General features: G+C 36.6%; 4 protein-coding genes across 11 annotated transcripts; all 4 read left to right on the plus strand.

Annotated features, from left to right (window-relative positions):
• Positions 1 to 1,480: 1,480 nt before the first annotated feature.
• LOC109188101 (leucine-rich repeat receptor-like protein CLAVATA2) lies at positions 1,481 to 4,070 on the plus strand. The gene has a single exon (XM_019338612.1). The coding sequence runs from the start codon at positions 1,663 to 1,665 to the stop codon at positions 3,844 to 3,846; it is 2,184 nt and encodes a 727-aa protein (XP_019194157.1). The 5' UTR covers positions 1,481 to 1,662; the 3' UTR covers positions 3,847 to 4,070.
• Positions 4,071 to 4,939: 869 nt separating this feature from the next.
• LOC109188103 lies at positions 4,940 to 8,408 on the plus strand. The gene is made up of 7 exons (XM_019338616.1): positions 4,940 to 5,264; positions 5,859 to 5,934; positions 6,339 to 6,390; positions 7,367 to 7,481; positions 7,560 to 7,630; positions 7,719 to 7,806; positions 8,064 to 8,408. Exons 1-7 carry the CDS (start codon positions 5,026 to 5,028, stop codon positions 8,203 to 8,205), a joined length of 783 nt encoding a protein of 260 aa, XP_019194161.1. The 5' UTR covers positions 4,940 to 5,025; the 3' UTR covers positions 8,206 to 8,408.
• A 660-nt stretch (positions 8,409 to 9,068) lies between these two features.
• LOC109188102 (cAMP-regulated phosphoprotein 21-like) lies at positions 9,069 to 11,989 on the plus strand. 3 transcript variants are annotated; one of them, XM_019338614.1, is made up of 7 exons: positions 9,069 to 9,177; positions 9,438 to 9,538; positions 10,050 to 10,127; positions 10,267 to 10,338; positions 10,553 to 10,650; positions 10,866 to 11,080; positions 11,123 to 11,989. In XM_019338614.1, the coding sequence occupies exons 1-7, from the start codon at positions 9,154 to 9,156 to the stop codon at positions 11,411 to 11,413; spliced, it is 879 nt and encodes a 292-aa protein (XP_019194159.1). In that variant the 5' UTR covers positions 9,069 to 9,153; the 3' UTR covers positions 11,414 to 11,989. The 3 variants fall into 3 exon arrangements, with proteins under 3 accessions (XP_019194159.1, XP_019194158.1, XP_019194160.1); XM_019338613.1 differs by having other exon boundaries at positions 10,866 to 11,989; XM_019338615.1 differs by lacking the exon at positions 10,267 to 10,338 and having other exon boundaries at positions 10,866 to 11,989.
• Positions 11,990 to 12,539: 550 nt separating this feature from the next.
• LOC109187242 (pentatricopeptide repeat-containing protein At5g01110) lies at positions 12,540 to 17,093 on the plus strand. Of its 6 annotated transcripts, none has more exons than XM_019337398.1 (4): positions 12,540 to 14,952; positions 15,133 to 15,384; positions 15,481 to 15,567; positions 16,865 to 17,093. In XM_019337398.1, exon 1 carries the CDS (start codon positions 12,625 to 12,627, stop codon positions 14,791 to 14,793), a length of 2,169 nt encoding a protein of 722 aa, XP_019192943.1. In that variant the 5' UTR covers positions 12,540 to 12,624; the 3' UTR covers positions 14,794 to 14,952; positions 15,133 to 15,384; positions 15,481 to 15,567; positions 16,865 to 17,093. The 6 variants fall into 6 exon arrangements, with proteins under 6 accessions (XP_019192943.1, XP_019192942.1, XP_019192939.1 ...); XM_019337397.1 differs by lacking the exon at positions 16,865 to 17,093 and adding an exon at positions 15,714 to 15,975; XM_019337394.1 differs by lacking the exon at positions 16,865 to 17,093 and having other exon boundaries at positions 15,481 to 15,975.
• Positions 17,094 to 18,555: the final 1,462 nt, after the last annotated feature.

Consider the following 18,555-nt stretch of genomic DNA (forward strand, 5'->3'; position numbering starts at 1 on the left):
TTGCACGCGTTAATCTTTGTTGAGCGCCATTTACTGTAGACCTGAGTTTATATATATGAAGTGACGTCGTTTCATTTGAGCGGGAAAATGGTTTAGATAGAAAGTTGTTGCTTTATTATAATAAGAGATTATAGGATTGTATTCACCTTTTGTCCCTAATCTATAATTAGTGTTTCAAATTTTGTCCATAAGACAAAAAATATGTCCAAGGTTCGAACCTTGGCGGCGACAGTATGGTTATTATGTCTAAAGTGGACAGATTCCTTGTGCGCACTGGCATTTGGCCCTGTCTACTAACCCATTGAGTCACCGTAATTTACATCCTCCCACATGCTCTGTCGAGTTGGAGTATTAGGAGACCCTTAGAGTTGGGGATTCAGGTGTTTCAAATTTTGTCCATAAAACAAAAAGTAAACACAACTGTCAACTAAATCCTATAACTACCTTATAAAATATAAATTAGGAATAAAAAATGTAAATTTTCCTTATTTCAAATTTCTTATTGAACCTTATCTTGATAAGGTTTGTTGTATCTACCAATTAATATTTTATTTTTTAATTAGCGTCAAGTTATACATTAAAGAAATTGTTTTCATTGACTAGTGTTTTTCAAATAAAGCTTAAATTAAAAAACAAACTTTGTATTTAGACCACAACTCATTATATTATACATGAGACTGGATAACTTTTAGACACAAATATGATGTAAATATCTTCTCTCAAATACTATCTACGAGATCATTGTGCTAAGTTGGATGAAACATTAATAGTCTCACACAATAGTGCAATTTGAAGTTGGATGACTTTGATAACTTGTTGGCACTGCATGATTCTTGACTAATTAAGGCACTTATTGCCATTTTCATTTTTGTTTTTGTTTTTTGTTTGTTTTTCCTGCAAAATCATAGGAGTGGGACAATGAAGGCCCTTATAATAAGAGTTCAACCTTTTAAAAATGGGTTGAATAAGATTCAGTGAATTCTTGAAAAATCTTCATAGTTGTGATACATAAATAAAATATGATACTCTATAGTCTTATAAAGTGTAGATAAGATGACATGAATCTTTTCAAGCTTAATCAAAGTCTCGAGTTATACTTTGCTATCCTTGAGGTTGAAGTTCTATCCGGGATGAATCTATGAGGTATTCTTTGGAAGAATAATTAGTATTATTGTGTGATTCTAGTTGATTGGTTAAATTCAAAAAAGAAGAAAAAAAACAGTAACATTTAAATAGAAAATAATTTTAAAGAAAACAAACCAAACCAAATCAAGCCCACCCATATGTCAAAACCAGTTGGGTCAGATACTCAGATATGGAAATAGTACGGGAAGTATGTTCTTCCCGGCCCAAGAGAATCTTTGCCACCGAAAGTGTCGTGGGGGTGAAATAGTCATTTCCCCAAGACGGAAAAGGAAAAGCAAAAAGGCGCCTCGCCGCAAATAAAATACACAGTGATTTTTTTTTTTTTTTTTTTGGGTTTAATAAAGAAAATTCACAAATCAAGAAAGAATGTTGGTTCTTTAATGGGAGTAACGATTCTCATTCGTCTCTGCCCAGTAGCTACTTTGATTCCAAACGCCCAACAACTCCATTGTTCTAAGAGGCTGAGGAAGATGGGTTTTGCATTTTAGACCTCTCAAACCCTTCAAATTACCAAACATGCCACTCCATTTCTTCTTCTTCTTGCTGTTATCTTCTTTGCGCCCTGCAACTCTTTCTGGGTTCGGGTTCCCTTTCCATAACGCCGGAAATTCTACCTTTTCTGCCCTTCTTGAGCTTCAAGAGGACGACATGGCTTCGCTCCTGCTGTTCAAATCGCAGCTTCAAGACCCGTATCACAGCCTGTCGAGCTGGGAGGAAGGCGGGTTCAACTGGACCGGGGTCACCCGGTCTAACCAGACCGGAAGAGTCACCATCCTCAACCTCACCGGGCTCAACTTGTCAGGCCAGGTTCATTCCTCTCTATGCAATCTTACATTTCTGGAAACCCTTTTGCTGTCTCGCAATAGCTTCAGTGGTTCGATTCCGGCGTGTTTTGGTCAGTTGTCGAATCTCAGGACTTTAGATCTCAGCTATAATGCGTTCGCCGGTGAAATTCCCGGCGCGCTTGAGAATTTGAGCCAGTTAATTGATCTCGACGTCGGGAATAACATGTTGAGCGGCGAAATCCCGGTGTGGATGGGGAATTTCTCGACGAAGCTGGAGAAGCTTAGTTTAGGTTTCAATGGCTTTCGCGGGGAGATACCGGAGAGCCTCTTGTTATTGGCGTCGTTGAAGTTATTAGATTTAGCACACAATAATTTGGTGGGGAAAGTGGGCGATTTTCGCCAGCAAATGGAGTATTTGAACCTTGAGTCTAATGGCTTCTCTGGTACTTTGCCATGTTTCTCTTCTCTGAAAGAGTCTCTTTCAGTCCTTAATTTAGCTAATAACTCTCTTGTGGGAGGGATTCCAACTTGTATCTCTAGTCTTAGAGGACTAACACAGCTGAATTTGTCGTTTAATGGATTGAGATATGGGGTTTCTCCCAGGTTTGTGTTCTCAGAGAAATTGGTGGTTTTGGACCTGAGTTTCAATGAATTGTCTGGCAATCTTCCAAGCAAGATTGTTGAGGCCCCCGAAAAGTCGGGGCTTTTGCTGCTAGATTTGTCTCACAATCGATTCTCGGGTGGTATTCCCGTGGCAATCACTGAATTGAAGAGCCTGCAGGGGCTGTTTCTTTCTTACAATGTTCTTACGGGGGAGATACCGGAGAGGATTGGGAACTTGACCTATCTCCAGGTGATTGATCTGTCGCATAACCTGCTCTCGGGTTCGATCCCGTTGAACATTGTTGGCTGTTTCCAGCTCCTCGCTCTGATGCTGAACAGCAACAATCTTTCCGGCGAAATTCAGCCGGAGCTTGATGCGTTGGATAGTTTGAAGATACTCGATTTAAGCAACAACGGGATTTCTGGCGAGATCCCGCTGACTTTGGCGGGGTGTAAGTCTTTGGAAGTGGTGGATTTCAGTTCCAACAGTCTCTCGGGTGCTCTTAGCGATGCGATTACCAAATGGTCTAACCTGAGATATCTCTCCCTCTCTCAGAACAAGTTCACCGGAGCTCTTCCTAGCTGGTTATTCGCGTTTCCAGGGATCAACACTCTGGACTTTTCTGGGAACAAGTTCTCTGGCTATATCCCCGATGTTAACTCTAACACTAGTTTGAATTTCAACAACAATGATGTTGGGAGACGCGTTCTGATTTCATTCCGCGAGCTAAGTATAAAGACTTTTGTGATTGTGGCTGACAAAACTGAGTTGAGCTTCAACTACGACCTCTCAACCGTAACTGGAATTGATCTCTCGGGTAATTTGCTGCACGGTGAAATCCCCGAGAGTCTGTTCGGCCTGCGTGGTTTGGAGTACTTGAATTTGTCACGTAATTTTCTTGATGGTCAAGTTCCGGGAAGCTTAGGGAGGATGCAGAATTTAAAGGCCCTGGATTTGTCACACAATTCTTTATCTGGTCAAATTCCCGAAAACATATCCAGCCTCGGGAATTTGACGATTTTGAACCTGTCATTTAACTGTTTCTCTGGAATTGTTCCTCGTAAGCAGGGGTATTGGAGATTCCCGGGAGCATTTGCTGGCAACCCCGACCTGTGTGTGGAGTCGCCCAGTGATGGGTGTAGGACGAAAAACTTTGCAGTGAAACACGGGAGAACGTTTGAAGACATGGATGACGGACCAATCTCGGTTTGGGTCTTCTGCATTAGTGCTTTTGTAAGTTTTTACGGTTGTGTCATCGCCCTTTTCTGTTCAGCTCGAACGAGAAACTACATTCTGCAGACAAAAATCTAATGTATTACACGCGATGGGAATGGTAACTTTCGCTGTACAGTAACTTAATTCTGATATCTAATTTGCACTTCTTGCTTCATCAAGTATAACCCCTTGTTTTCTAAAGCTTGGCTGATCTTTCATCTGCACAATTTCTTGCATCAAAGAAAATGATACTTTGTGATCAACTGTGTAATTTCTGATGTGAAATATGAGCACTGAAACCTTATTTTTCTGAAGCTGCAAATATTGTTATCCCAACCAAATTAGTCAGGATGTCGACTTAATAATCATAAGATTACAAGTTCGACTCCCAAATTATTAGTCTTATTAATTTGAGTTGGTCAGATATGTGCAACCTGGACTGATTTACCTAAAAAATTTGTTATCCTAGAGAATAGATGCATTACTTTTCCTTGTGCCACATTATCTGAACCTAATACCTAATAATTCAAGCTTTTGCTTTTATATATATATATATATATATATATATATATATATATATATATATGCACACACACACCATTTTTCCTTTGAATTTATTCCTCCCAATGATGCCAAAGAATTTGTTCTTGTTAATGGAGTTATCAGATGATCTGTCATCAAATGCAAAATCATTGTCTTTTTGAAAAAGACTGAATGCCTCCTCATTCTTTGATAAACTTTTAAATAAATAATGATGGCTGTAGTGTTGAGCATATAACTACTAATGTGCAATCCAACTATCAGCTTAGATTTTTAGTTAAGATGGGACACATGTTGGGACACATGTTTCAATTTGGTATAAACTTGGACCAAAGGTTTTGCTATTCTACGGTAAGAATATATACAGTTAATACACAGATTATGACAAATAGAATCTTCAAATCTCAGTCATAATGTTAGCAATTGACAACCAATTAACAGCCTATTCATTATTTCTTACCATTTCAAACTTAATCAAACAATGGAATTAAATGTAATTAATATTCTCGGTAGAATTTTAATTCTAATATTTTTCGCGAACCAAAACGGTCATGATTATACTGCGAGACTGATGAACAAAAGATTTATATATGGAACTATGAGGCGCTCCCCAATCGACCAATCCCATTCCATTCAAAGCAGTCAAATTCAGTTATTTCCCAAACTGCCCCTCCCTCCACGCAGAGCTACTGAGGGAAGCGACAGAAGAAGATCCACCAGTAGCAGTAGTAGTAGATGGCTTTACTCATACCTCCTTCTTCGCCGATTCCATTCCCATCTCTGGGTTTCAAAGCGCACAACTTTCCTTTCATCTTTAAGTCAACGTCTGCTAGAACCGCTCTCCGTATTACCAGGAGCACTGCCTCCTCAACAATGGCGACTGTCGCCCAAAGGAAGCTGCCGATTCTGCTCTTTGACGTTATGGACACCCTTGTTCGCGACCCATTTTATCAGGACGTCCCCGCCTTCTTCCGGTATTTGCTTTCCCCCTTTTCTCCCATTCTTTTGGTATATCGCTGTAAGCTATGTATAGTTTATTGACAATTTTGCTGGTTTTTCCTAAGCATTCTTCGTCGCTCTAAGAATACATCATGTCTGCTAATCATTTGATGAATGTTTCCAATGAAATTAGAAGCTACTTGGAACACTTCTTTGAAAGATTTGGAATAGATGGATTTTTCCCAATTCTGGTTTCTTGAAACTGTGAAGGCTCTGGTTTTTCTTTTTACTGGAATAGAAGAGTTGGACATGAAAAATATAAGAGTCCCTTCTTGGGAAAGAAAGGTTGGCTGAGAGGTAGACAAAGCCATTGATGATATACTATTAGTTTTCTCATCTGTTCCCATCAAATTTTGGAGTTAAGCCAAAATAACATGTCATAATTCTGGTAAACTGAAGGTTTTAGACAAATGTTGTTCATTGTGGTGTTGCAACTCTCAACTCTACGTGAGTTTTTGCTTATATAGATTATTGCAGCCTTATAGTATGTATATTTATGCCCCTTAAGAAGTACGTTGTTCTTCATTATCATTTTTTTCAACATTATTATATTGAGATTTTCCATTCAGAATGCCTATGAAGGAATTACTAGAAATCAAGCATCCTACTGCATGGATTGAGTTCGAAAAGGGCCTTATTGATGAGGTATATAAAAGATGTTGTGGAATTTAGACTTGGCTCTTTTTACACCTAACTGCTTTTCTAGTTAGAGATATGAGACATCTCATGAATCATGCTACTCTTAATTCGGGGTTCAAAGTAGAACTTATATAGGAACATAGGCAATATTTCTTCCACCATGAAAATATATTCTTCATTGGTTAAGAGCGCATGCCATTTCTTGTATGATATCTTAAACTGTAAAACTTCTTTTGCATTTAAACCTGACATGCTGTATTTTGTCAGTGTCACCATGCTTTAGTGATCTTGCTTTAGAGGAAGCTAATATGGCATCTGGAAATTGCAATCGAATTTGTCGTGTTCAAGTTTGAAGTTGCTTTTCGGACATGGCATCTCTTATATTTCATAATGCTTTATTTTATTTTCAGGTAGAGTTAGAAAGAAAGTTTTTTAAAGATGGGAGATCATTTGATATGGAAGGTAAATGATAAACTTTTTTTTTTTTTTTTGATGCCTCATCTTTATTGGCTAAAAGGTGATCTGAATTCAAAATTCAAATGCTAGAGAAATATATGAAAGCTGTTGCATGTAACTATGCACATACTGGCCCTGTTTGGTAACGTAGTTAGCTTATTAACCAATTTTGGTTTATTTGACTACTATTAGATGTTTGACTTGATTAAACAAATCAATATGAGTGTTTGATTAATTAGCTTTTTGTAACATCATATTGCTCAAAAATGCTAAAATTCAAAAAGCTGTTCAAATTTCAAAACAGTTTTTTCGATCAACTGTTTGAGAAAGTCATTTTGCATGTAATCAGCTATCAGCTAACATCTAATTTACCAAACACTTTTTCTACAATCAGCTAATGCTATCAACTAGTCAAAATCACTAACCCAATCAGCTAACATCTATTTACCAAACACCCCCACTGTAAGGGAGGAATCTACAATGTTTTCATTGCTGGAAGCTACAACTTTAATTATCAATGTGTAGTGTTAAGTATTTAATTATTTTAAAAAAGGAAAAAAAATGAAAATTAATTCCCAATTACGGGAAGCTTCTCGCTAAGAATCTAGACTTAGCTTGTACTCTTGTGGCATTGTTGCGAGTGTCATTAGGTACTTATGATGGTTTTTTCTTTGATTTCCAAAAGATGATTCTTATTGAAGTTTACAGTCTAAGTCTAATAAATGAATGTTTCGTTTTGTTGCATGGATGTATTCATATGCACCTTTTTTTGGTGGGGTTTTGCGGTTAAGAGATTGCTTTAATATATTACATAATTCAATTACTATATAGCCTATTAGCCTGTATTGTTTTAGGACCTGTAGAATTATGCTTTGTCTGCATAATGGAACTATCTCTACATTAGGAGAGCTTACTTCTATGTTCTGTTTGTTATCTTTTCTCCGCCCATTGTAAAACAAGTAACAAGAGCTTTTGATTCTAGGCCTCAAAAACTGTATGAGAAAAGGATATTCTTACATCGAAGGTGTTGAGGAATTACTTAGTGTGTTAAAGGCAAATGGCTATGAAATCCATGCTTTCACAAACTATCCTATTTGGTAGGTTCAAGTAGTAAATTTTTGTTAATTTACAAACTCATCATTTGTTAAACTCTTCACGTACTCATTTTTCCCCAGGTACAAAATGATCGAAGAGAAGTTAAAACTTTCAAAATACTTATCTTGGACTTTCTGTTCCTGTATAATGGGTACTCTCTCTCTCTCTCTCTCTCTCTCTCTCCCGCTCCAAACACAACACACGTTTTCTTATTTTCTTTTCATGTTTGCTGAACACAGGAAAGCGGAAGCCTGAACTTGATTTTTACTTGGACGTTCTGAAACATCTCGATGTTGAGCCAGCCAGCTGTATCTTTGTTGATGATAGGTGACATCCCGTATTTTGGAAATTATTTTGATCTTTTGATATGATAGGGGAGATGCGTTTCTTTAGAGCATAAACGCATAAAATTCTCTCGTTTTCTTCTTCCTTACGGGTACTTGTTCTTCATAACAAGTACTTTCAGAAGCAAAATGTAGTTTTTGGCTTAGTCATCCTCGTTCCATTATGCACTCGTTTTGAACTTACAGTCATGTTTTCTGCGTAAAATTATTGCTGAAATCTATTATGATATACTTAACCAGACAAAAGAATGTTGAAGCTGCCATTGAAGCTGGTTTGAGAGGTCTTCAGTTCAAGAGCGCGGATGTGCTGCGCAAGGACTTATCGCGTCTTGGTGTTGACATTCAAACAAGCGAAAGTAAAGATCTGGCTGAGTGTTCTTAAGCCGCAAATCTCCCCCGATTTCAGAGCCATAATGTATGTATAGTTTGGCTCATAAAGGGGAAAAATGGACATTTTGAAAAAGATGTTTGACAGAGAAGGCAAGATGATTCAAACAATAAGCTGTTCATGTTCAGCAAAATTGTGTTCAAAGTTCAGCATATTTCAAGTGCAGAGCAACTATTTATAGTTGTTTGGTTCCATTTACAGTTCCATTGACTCTTTTGCCTATTCATTTGATATGCATATTTTAATGTAGAGCATGGATCTGTTTTGGTCCTCTATAAATAAAATTGTTTAAATTTCGTTAAATACAATAACAAAATAAAAAATTAAAATTAAAATATAGCGGGTCAACCCATTATATATATAAAATCATCAAAATGTCATTGTATTTAATGATATTTTAACAATTTTATTGACAGATAACAAAAAAAATCATGGTACAATAATATTATGAACAAAGTGAGATGTTCTGAAACAGGATTAAAAATGTATTATTACCTATAAGTTTAAGACAAAAAAATGAAATGAACTCTATATGAACAAATATAATTTTTTAGCATATTAGGTGATATCGAGACAAAATGTGTGCCAAGAAACAAATTCTTATGTAATGTGAGAAACTAAAAACATGATCAAACCAACTAATTATATTCATAACTTGATGGAGCTCTTCCACAAATTCATATTCGGGGCTAAACCACAAATTCACAAAAGTAAAAGACAATGGATTCGCGTTTTCACAAATTAAAGCTAAAGGGCCAAAATAGAATTAAGGAAAAAATTGGGTAGTAAATGAAAAGTTGACTGGGAATTGGGAAATGATCCGATGCTTGATGCCCTTCCCTTCCAGCATACACCTTCGTATCCATATATAGAGACCCGATTTAAGACAGTTTTCTAATTCCTAATTCCCCTCGAATCCCGATTCCGTACGACAGAGGTACAATGAGTTCCACGCAGTTCGCCATGGTCAGACTTCTTTCTCTATCGCTTTCTAAAATCTGAAATATTTCTTCCTAATTTCGTATGAGCTCTAATGTTCCTAAATAATTACACCGAATTACAATTTTGCTTATAGTTTGAATTGTCTGCTTCTGATGCTAAAGCGTTCATGATGTCTTTGAAGAATCATATGTTTATAACCTAGTATTTTAGTTGCAAGGCTTAGTTTTTATGCTTTTGTAAGTCAACCTAGACTAGGGTTTGCACTCATATTACCATGAATGCAGGTTGAGGAGTTAGCTTCCCTTGTTAAGGACAATCTTCCTTGCAAGCACCTTGTCTTATCTATGGAAGAATCCTTTGTTGATTTTCTTCAGGAAGATACGAGGTACTTTTGTTGTCACCCAACATTTTTGTGTGAGAAGTATATGCTATTTTGAGGCCAGGTTAATATCTGTCCAAGCATTTAAAAGTTGAAGAATCCTGTTGGTATGACAAAATGAACATAAATGATAGAAGCTATAGATATAACTTGCATGTAATCGTTAAAAAGGGCTTACCTATCTGTGGTCTATTTCTGTATGCTTATTTATGGTCTAAACCTAGAATGTATTGGGACCTGATTGGCCAACTGTATCTCAATTAGCTTTTTGAGAAAATAAATTATACCAAACAGCTATCAGCTAAAAACTAATTTACCAAACACTTTTCTACAATCAGCTAATGTTATCAACTATTTATACCCTCCTCTAATTAACACAATCAGCTAACAACTAACAGCTATTAGCTATCAGCTAACAACCATTTTAATGGACTTATGCATGGTGAAGAGAGACAGAGAGATACAGTTGCCCCATTGGTTGCTTTGGAATAATTTCTAATGAAATATTGTTATGCAGTTCAAATGGGGTGTTGGAGTTGGAGCCAATGAATTCTTATAGTCGTCTTCTTTTACATCGGCTTGCTGATATTTTTGGGTAAGTTGGTAACTATACTTCTCTCGTTTTTGCTAGACTTTATGTATGCGATGCTGCCAAGGTGGCTTTAGAATGACTGTTCTGTATCTTTTAGCTTGCGGCATGTTTCATGAACATCATTATTGTCTTATCCTGCTAGATTTTCTCATCATTCAGTTGGTGAAGGAGAGGACCGGCACTTAATTTTGGAGCGATGCCCTGAGACATCAATGTATGTGAAAATTTAAATAGATACAGTGTTTGCTCCTTCCTAACTGACTTCATTTTTAAATATTCTTTGAAATGTTCATGCAACTATATTCGAAGAATTTGAAATTGGAATTAAGTTGAAACTTGTGCAATGCTCTAAATTTGGGACCCAAACTGAAAATAGTTGGTCGTTATAGATCTCTGTCGTCTGACATTTACAGCAATTTAACTTGCAGCCCTTCCATCCTTGTTAGAGATTTATTGTGGCAGTACGGTGAAGTGCAGTCTCCCAAGAAATTTGATATACTATCACGAAAGCAAGAAGTTTCAGATGGTATAACATTTTGCCCTTTGCAAATATAGATGGATTTTTGCCATTTGCAGTTTTGACACTGTCTAATAAAGTCTCGTTAAGATTTTGCTAATGCTGTGGTCTCAAATAATTTCATTTTACACTGCTTTTGGGATCCATATACACTATGGTGTTTCGTCAGTTAACCTTTTGGGGTCTATACTTCTATGGGGTGATGCATTTTACATACGCCTCAGGGTTGCAGGTAGAGAATCAAGAGATACTAAATTTGAAATTTTCACTTGAGGAGAGAGAAGCAGCGTATCTCGCTGCCCGTGAGCGGATATTTGCAATTGATGGAAATGGGACAGAACATATGAGTGAGAGGCCGAGGAAGGATCTTAAGGTTGCCCGGAGAATGATAGAACGTGCACTTGGCCAGAGAATCAGGCCATCCAACAATGAGGTAAACTGCAGAGATACTGAGCAAAGTGGAAGGCGAACCATGGATGGTTGCAAGGAAGAAAGGGGATCGAATTCAAATCCGAAAAATGTTCATTCGAAGTCGGGTGGTAATCCTGGAGGGAGCAAACGGGATACTGAGATGAAAATGCCTATAAACGATGGCATAGGTTCTTTGGGCGAAGAAGCAAAAAACGATGGCAAGATTCAGAAAGAAAACTTCAGAGAGCAGCATGTGGGAGCCGCTAAGAGAATGTTCGCTAATGCTCTAGGGTTTTCGAGAGATGGCAGTCTATCGAGACAAAGTGAATCGAAACATACCAACAGATTAACCTCACGGTAGACTTTACACAGCAAAGTCCGATTCTTGCTTTTTGTACTCTGGAGGAGCTCAGCTGGTATTATGTATTTCCAGTCAGTGATTGACCCGACAAAAACGAATCACGGTACTTTTGTACTACTCACACTGATAGCCATTCGAGATGTTTGTGCGTGCGTTCAAGGAGAATGGAGAAGACCAGTGTTATGCCTTTATCGTTCATCTAGTGTTGTGCTGCCCAGGTTCCCGTGGTCGTATAACTGTTACTAGGTTGGAACTTGGAAGTGATCGAGGTTGTCCAATTGTCGGAACTACTGTTTCTTGTCTACCCACATCTTGTATTCTTACTGCCCTTCCTTCAATGGGGATCATACAGACTACAGAGCCACATGCCACCTATATTATGGTTATGCTTTGTTTCTCTCCTCTCTCTTTTGGCCATGTAACTGCAAATTAGGAACATTAGTTATGTCAGGTGTAATTTAGATCTTAGAAGAAATATGGTGTGTAACTATTTATGTTATGATACCCGGGATTTAATTTTGAAAATGGGAGATTATTATGAATTATGAAATCTTAGATTGAGCTTTCAAGTGATTTATAACTGTGTGTATGTGTCCTTGATATAAGGATTAGAATGAGTCAGGACGATTATATCTATGTGAAGCATGATTCTTGTATATAAATAGTATGTATTGACGAATGTATAATATAAACAGATATATAAATAATATGTGTTGACGCATGTCATAATATAGGGTTGTGTTTAGAAACTAGAAAATGATTTCTTTTCAGAAAATATTTTTTTAATGTTTTGTTACATTATAAAAAATTATCTTAGTGTATTTAGTTCATTTTTTTAACAGAAAAAGGTCAAATACTGAACTTTATCTAGTCAATTCGAAAAAACCAAAAAAAAGAAAAGAAAAACTCATTCGCAGAAACATTAGAAACTCAAAAAATAATTTATGAATTTCTAAATACATTCTAATTTTGAACCCGTCTATTACTACTTTGATCATGAGAGAGATACCATTAAGTTACAAATTATTTGGTCATACACTCATACATCCTTTAATTATTTCATAAAAAACTTATGAAATTTATTTTAAATTAATTGACTAATTAAATTATGCTCAGTAAATTTTGTTTTAGTACTGGCATGCCCACCACGACGGCCTGAGCTTCACAAGCCGTCTTCTCCGGCGGGCGCAATTGCTTGTTCACATGCTCCGATGTCAACGCAAAGGCTGCTGCTTCGGAAAACAGAACTACTTTTCAGAGCAACGCCAACTTCAGCTTCTATTCCGGTTCTGGAGCAGGTCCACTGCTCAAATGAATCCCCAATTACAATTGCGAGTTCGGCGGACGCCTTCTTGGTTGAGAAGATTATGTGGACTCTCAAACAAGGTACGCATTCTCGGAGTTCTCTGTTTCTCCGGCTAAATGCATCGGTTTATCTCCAAGTTGTTACCAAATGTCGCGATGATTTGCGTTCCGCTTCGAAATTTATCGACTCGGTCGCCTTAAACCACCCCAATTTCAAGCATTCGTCCACGTCCCTCAGCGCCGCCATTCATATACTCGTTAGGTGTAAGAGAATATCCGAAGCCCAGGCTTTGATACTGAGAATGGTTCGAAAGAGTGGTGTTTCCAGGGCCGAGATTGTGGAAGCTATGGTTTACACTTATAATAATATTTGTGGATCGAATTTATATGCTTTTGATTTGTTGGTCAGGACTTATGTGCAGGCTAGGAAGTTGAGGGAAGCTGTAGAAGCTTTTCGACTGTTGCTGAGCAGGAGATTTTGTGTTACTATAAATGCTTGTAATAGTCTCCTTGGAGGCCTGGTGAGGATTGAGTGGGTTGATTTGGCATGGGAAGTGTACAGGGAAGTGATCAGGAGTGGTGTTCCAATGAATGTGTATACTCTGAATATAATGGTGAATGCTTTTTGTAAAGTTGGCAAAATTGAGGATGCAAAGTTGTTTATTGATGAAAGGGAGGAAAAAGGGATTTTTGGGGATATTGTGACTTACAACACTCTGATTAGTGCTTATTGTCGTGAGGGACGTCTAGAAGAGGTTTTTGAACTAATGAATGTAATGTCCCTCAAGGGATTGAAACCATGTTTGTTGACCTATAATTCCATTGTTAATGGATTGTGTAAGAACGGACAGTATCAGAAGGCAAGGGATGTTTTGAACGAGATGGTGCATAGTGGATTCGTCCCCGGTACTACTAGTTATAACACATTGCTTGCTGAGTGTTGTAGAAAAGATAATGTGCCAGAAGCTGAGTCGATTTTTGAAGAAATGGCTCGTTTAGGTGCCCTTCCAGATTTGGTTAGTTATAGTTCACTAATTGGGTTGTTTTCAAGAATTGGACGTTTTGACCGGTCATTAGCATATTTTGAGGATATGAAACTGAAGGGGCTTGTACCAGATAATGTGATTTATACTCTTCTTATTGGTGGCTTTTGTAGAAATCATTCTGTATCAGAAGCTATGAAGATGCGTGATGAAATGTCAGCTCAAGGCTTGCCCATGGATGTAGTTACTTACAACACTATTTTGAGTGGTTTATGCAAAGAAAAGATGCTTTCTGAAGCAGGTCTAATTTTCAATGAGATGGTTGAAAGAGGTGTATTTCCTGATTTTTGCACTTTCACAACGCTTATAAATGGATATTGTAAGGATGGTAATATGAAGAAGGCACTTTCGCTGTTTGATACTATGATCCAACGAAATCTCAAGCCAGATGTTGTAACATACAATACCTTGATTAACGGGTTTTGCAAGGCTGGTGATATGGAAAGTGCTTTTCAACTAAGAGATCATATGATTTCTAGAAATATATATCCTAATTGTATTACATATAGTACTTTAATAAATGGCTACTGCAACAAGGGTTATATTTTTGATGCATTGAGATTGTTTGATGAGATGATTGGTAAAGGTATTAAGCCCACTGTTGTCACATGCAACTCACTCGTTAAAGGATATTGCAGATATGGTGATGCAGAAAGGGCGGTGGAGTTTCTTAACAAGATGCATTCCCGAGGTCTACATCCAGATTCAGTTACATACAATACTCTAGTACATGGTTTAATTATGGAGGAGAGCTTGGACAAAGCTCTAAGCTTGGTTAATGAAATGGAAAATCATGGGCTATTACCTGATGTTGTAACCTACAATGCCATTCTCAGTGGGTTTTGTAAGTTGGGTAGGATGCAGGAAGCCAATTTGATATATAGGAAGATGATGAAGAAGGGCATAAATCCCGACAGATCCACATATACATCATTAATAAATGGACACGTCTCACAAGAGAACTTGAAGGAGGCTTTCCAATTTCATGATGAAATGCTCCAAAGGGGCTTTGTGCCAGATGATAAGTTTTAACCTGGTCACTATCTAGTTGAAGAACCTTGTGGGATTATCTGTGCCCTTCCATTTTATGAGTTTGCTTCCATTCTGCTGACATTCCAGAGGCTGCAGCCATTTTGGTCTATACATGACTTCTCAGACGGGCTACAGGTTGCTGCTTAATAACAGAAGTGGGTATATTTCACATTTTCGCTAGTTTCCTTCTCTTATAGTTTTTCTTATGGTGGTATCCCACATTCTTGCAGTAAAAGTTTCAATTTTTATACCATTGATAAATTATTCTCAACATGGAAAAAGTTCTTTTTGAAGGAATACCACATAAATATCGAACTTGACATTTTACTTTCTACATAGGATGGGGTCACGTGGCTGGTTGACGCTTGACAATATTGTATCATTTTAGTGATGCATGCTCTTTCATCTACAATTCTGGACTCAAGATAAATATCCTTCTGCATATAGTGCCCTCTTATGTCTGTCCTAGTGTGAATAGACATATTCTTATGCCTACGGTTCTCTTATATGCTGGTCCTTGGTTCAACACTTCAACTACATTTGCTTCAGAATAGAGAATGCAACCTCAATGGAGAGTGCAGATCGAACTAGGTATTTGACACAATATCATTGTTAATGAGATCACATTATATGAACTGAGTTTGCTAACACAAGTATTCGTGATTTTTTTTTTAATTGTCTTTATAGGTTTCAATCTTCAGGATTTTCAGAACAATGGACGTTCTTCAGATATTTGGTGATGAATGATTCAAGCTTGGTTGTCCATACATAGATGTAAGTATATTGATCACGTTGGACTTAAGTTGTACTAGTACACATACTATACAGGTCTTGGCAAGACTGTCTTGCATAACATTTTAATATACGTGGCACAAACACTCAAGGAATGGGTGGTTAAAGTATGTTCTTTGTGTGTATAGGTTGTGCATGATGCCTTGTATTTTTGGCTTAAGGCGTCCTGCCATCCTCTGTAGTAAACGAAGCCTACCTGTTAAACCCTGACTTTTAAGGGTAGACTTCCAACATTTATGATATTACTACATTAGTTTCTGCATCTCACCCCTGTCTGGTTCTTTAGACTATTCAAATTCAATGGTGAATATACAGGTGACCTTTGATTTTTATGCATGTACAATTAAGTGAAATTCTTGTTAATTTTCCTTTCCTTCTACTTTGTTCACACATCATTGCCTGGTTGAGGTTGAAAATTCTGATATTTTCACATGAATATTTCTACTTTCCCCTTCTTATTTCACATTATGATTTGATAATAAAACTCTTTATATTCAGTGGGGGAACCCCACCCACGTTAGAAAAGGAATTTAAGGGAAATAAAATGAGATTAATCTTGTTCTTACTAGGTAGGACCTCAAATAAAGCCGTTAAAATAGGCTTTGCCCGTTGGACCTACTTAGGTAGGGGTGAGCTTCGAAAATAGCAGCCCGTCAATGGGTGGGCTTTTTTGGCCCGCCTCGTCTAGGCTCGTGGGCTGCCCGACACTTATTTAATATATATAATATTTTATAAAATCTAACTATAACCTAGCAATTAATAACCATAACCCTAGTTTAATGTTTTAAAATTTTAAACTATGGACTTTATACTTACTGTAATGTCTAATGTTTGATGAACGATGTCTTATGTTAGTTATGTAACAAGTTATTTTAATTATTTTTAGAGTGTACAAATGGTAAAACTTAACAAAGTAACAACTTAAGAGTTGAGAACAAACAAAAAAAAAAAAAAAAAAAAAAAAAAAAAGTGGTGTGGCGGGCGCCCATGGCTAAGGGAAAGGCGGGCCAGTAAAACCTAGGCTCGCCAAGGACTCAAGGAGTGGGCTTTTTTTTGCCAGTCCCGTCAGTCCATATTGACAGCTCTTCCTCAAAGGGTGGTAAAATATTCCTTCATGAGTTTTAAGGTAGTTGCATTCTCATACTAAAATTCGAGACTTTTGAAAGTTTCTTATTAATCAAATATAAACAGAACATATATATTTGTTTCTCTCTTTCTCTAAATTAAAATTATGATATCATCCTTTTGTGCAATAATAATAATTTGCCCCTTTTGTGAGGTGGGACACAAACATTGAACAGAAAGGGATACGGTAAAAAGGAAAAGATGAAGCAAGCTGTGAACTTAGGGCTGTTTTTTTCCTTTTCTGGTATCTTATTGCTAGTTGATATTTTGTTTTATTCTCAAAATGTAGCAATTGGATTTGTTTTTTCCATGTTGTTGCTAGCAAGTTAGGCATACTTATCTTTCCCCAATATATTCAAACTAAATCGTCATTGCTTTGATCATTCATAAACCCTAAGATTTTTAGGTGAAAGCAACATTTTGGTCTTTTTGAGATTTAAATTCACAGAAATCCGTCCATCAATCACGACAGACAAAACCACGTTGAGCAATATTAGCCACTGAAACATATATATATATATATATATATGCTCACCACTTTCCAACTAGCTTAGCTTCCTTTTTGTAATTAATTTTTCAACGCGATAGATCAAACAACTTGAGCATGGCGGTTGTCAAGTCTCAACTCGGGACCAGTCCAAACATTAATTATTAGTTTAATCTTTATTCGCTCTATATTTTCATTCAGTTGCCTAGCAAAACAAAGATTATGGAGCTATTTTATGTTGGTTGGCCAATGGCCAGTTGAGCTGTGTCCCGGGATGGTTTAAACGTTATTTTAGATAATTTGCGTTAAGTTCTCTTTTAAGTTTTAATCTCATCTTAAGCAATTCAAATAAGATCTTCTCTTCGAGATTGAATGTCTAAAAGTCTGCAACTCAGCATGTGATAAGTAAAACTCCAAGAATTGTACCCGACTATCTGTACTAGTATGTAAGATCATGTCCGATAAGCTAAACAAATTGAGTAAGAATTGAACTTATAATCTCAAGGTATGAGAATTATGTTGTATTCACTCGATCACCCCTTTCGGGGCTTAAGTTGTATTTTTTATCTTCTAAAAAACTACTTGGGTAAGAAGTGATTTTGTTTGTTTAATTCAACAATGCACAAATGATGAGATCAGAGAAGTTGATGGGTTTGTTCTTATCTTCCCAGGGATTTTAATTTAAATTTTAATCCAGATTTATTTAATGTCTTATCTTCTTCTCTTCTCCTTCTTCATCATCATCGGCACTCAGCGGCTGCAGCAATTCGAAACCTTCACATGTTTCTTTGATGTGTGAATATGACTTTTCTAAACATTATTACCCACTTATTAATCGTCGCATTTGAGGATTGAATCAATACCCAAATATTATTTAATTGTATATATGGAGCTGAGAATGCACTTTAGGCAGATAAGAATAGACTACATCAAGGTTTCTAAACACACGCACATATACTGTTCGATCAAATGAATATAACAATTTGGCTAAAACTTTTGAAGAATCTAATACGTCTCAACTAAATGTTTAAATTGATAGTTATACAACACATTTATGATTATATTAGTTATATTAAATGAAGCATGTTGCATAACTAAATAAATCATAAACGTCCGATCCAATGTTAAAAAGTAATTGTACAATTATATTAACAAAATAAATAGAAAACTACAATAGTTTCCACGTACAATTGATAATTTGTTTAAAATTTATATATATTTATCATATTTAATTCTAACAAAATATTTGTATAATATATTAAGTAATTGAGATCAACATCAAACTATTCAATATTGAAGGATTTACATGATAATTATATGTAGTTGAGTATTCATTTTGTTGAAACTCAAGAAAATAA

Source organism: Ipomoea nil, unplaced genomic scaffold (genome assembly GCF_001879475.1).
Source record: "Ipomoea nil cultivar Tokyo-kokei standard unplaced genomic scaffold, Asagao_1.1 scaffold1421, whole genome shotgun sequence".
Classification (NCBI taxonomy): Eukaryota; Viridiplantae; Streptophyta; class Magnoliopsida; order Solanales; family Convolvulaceae; genus Ipomoea; species Ipomoea nil.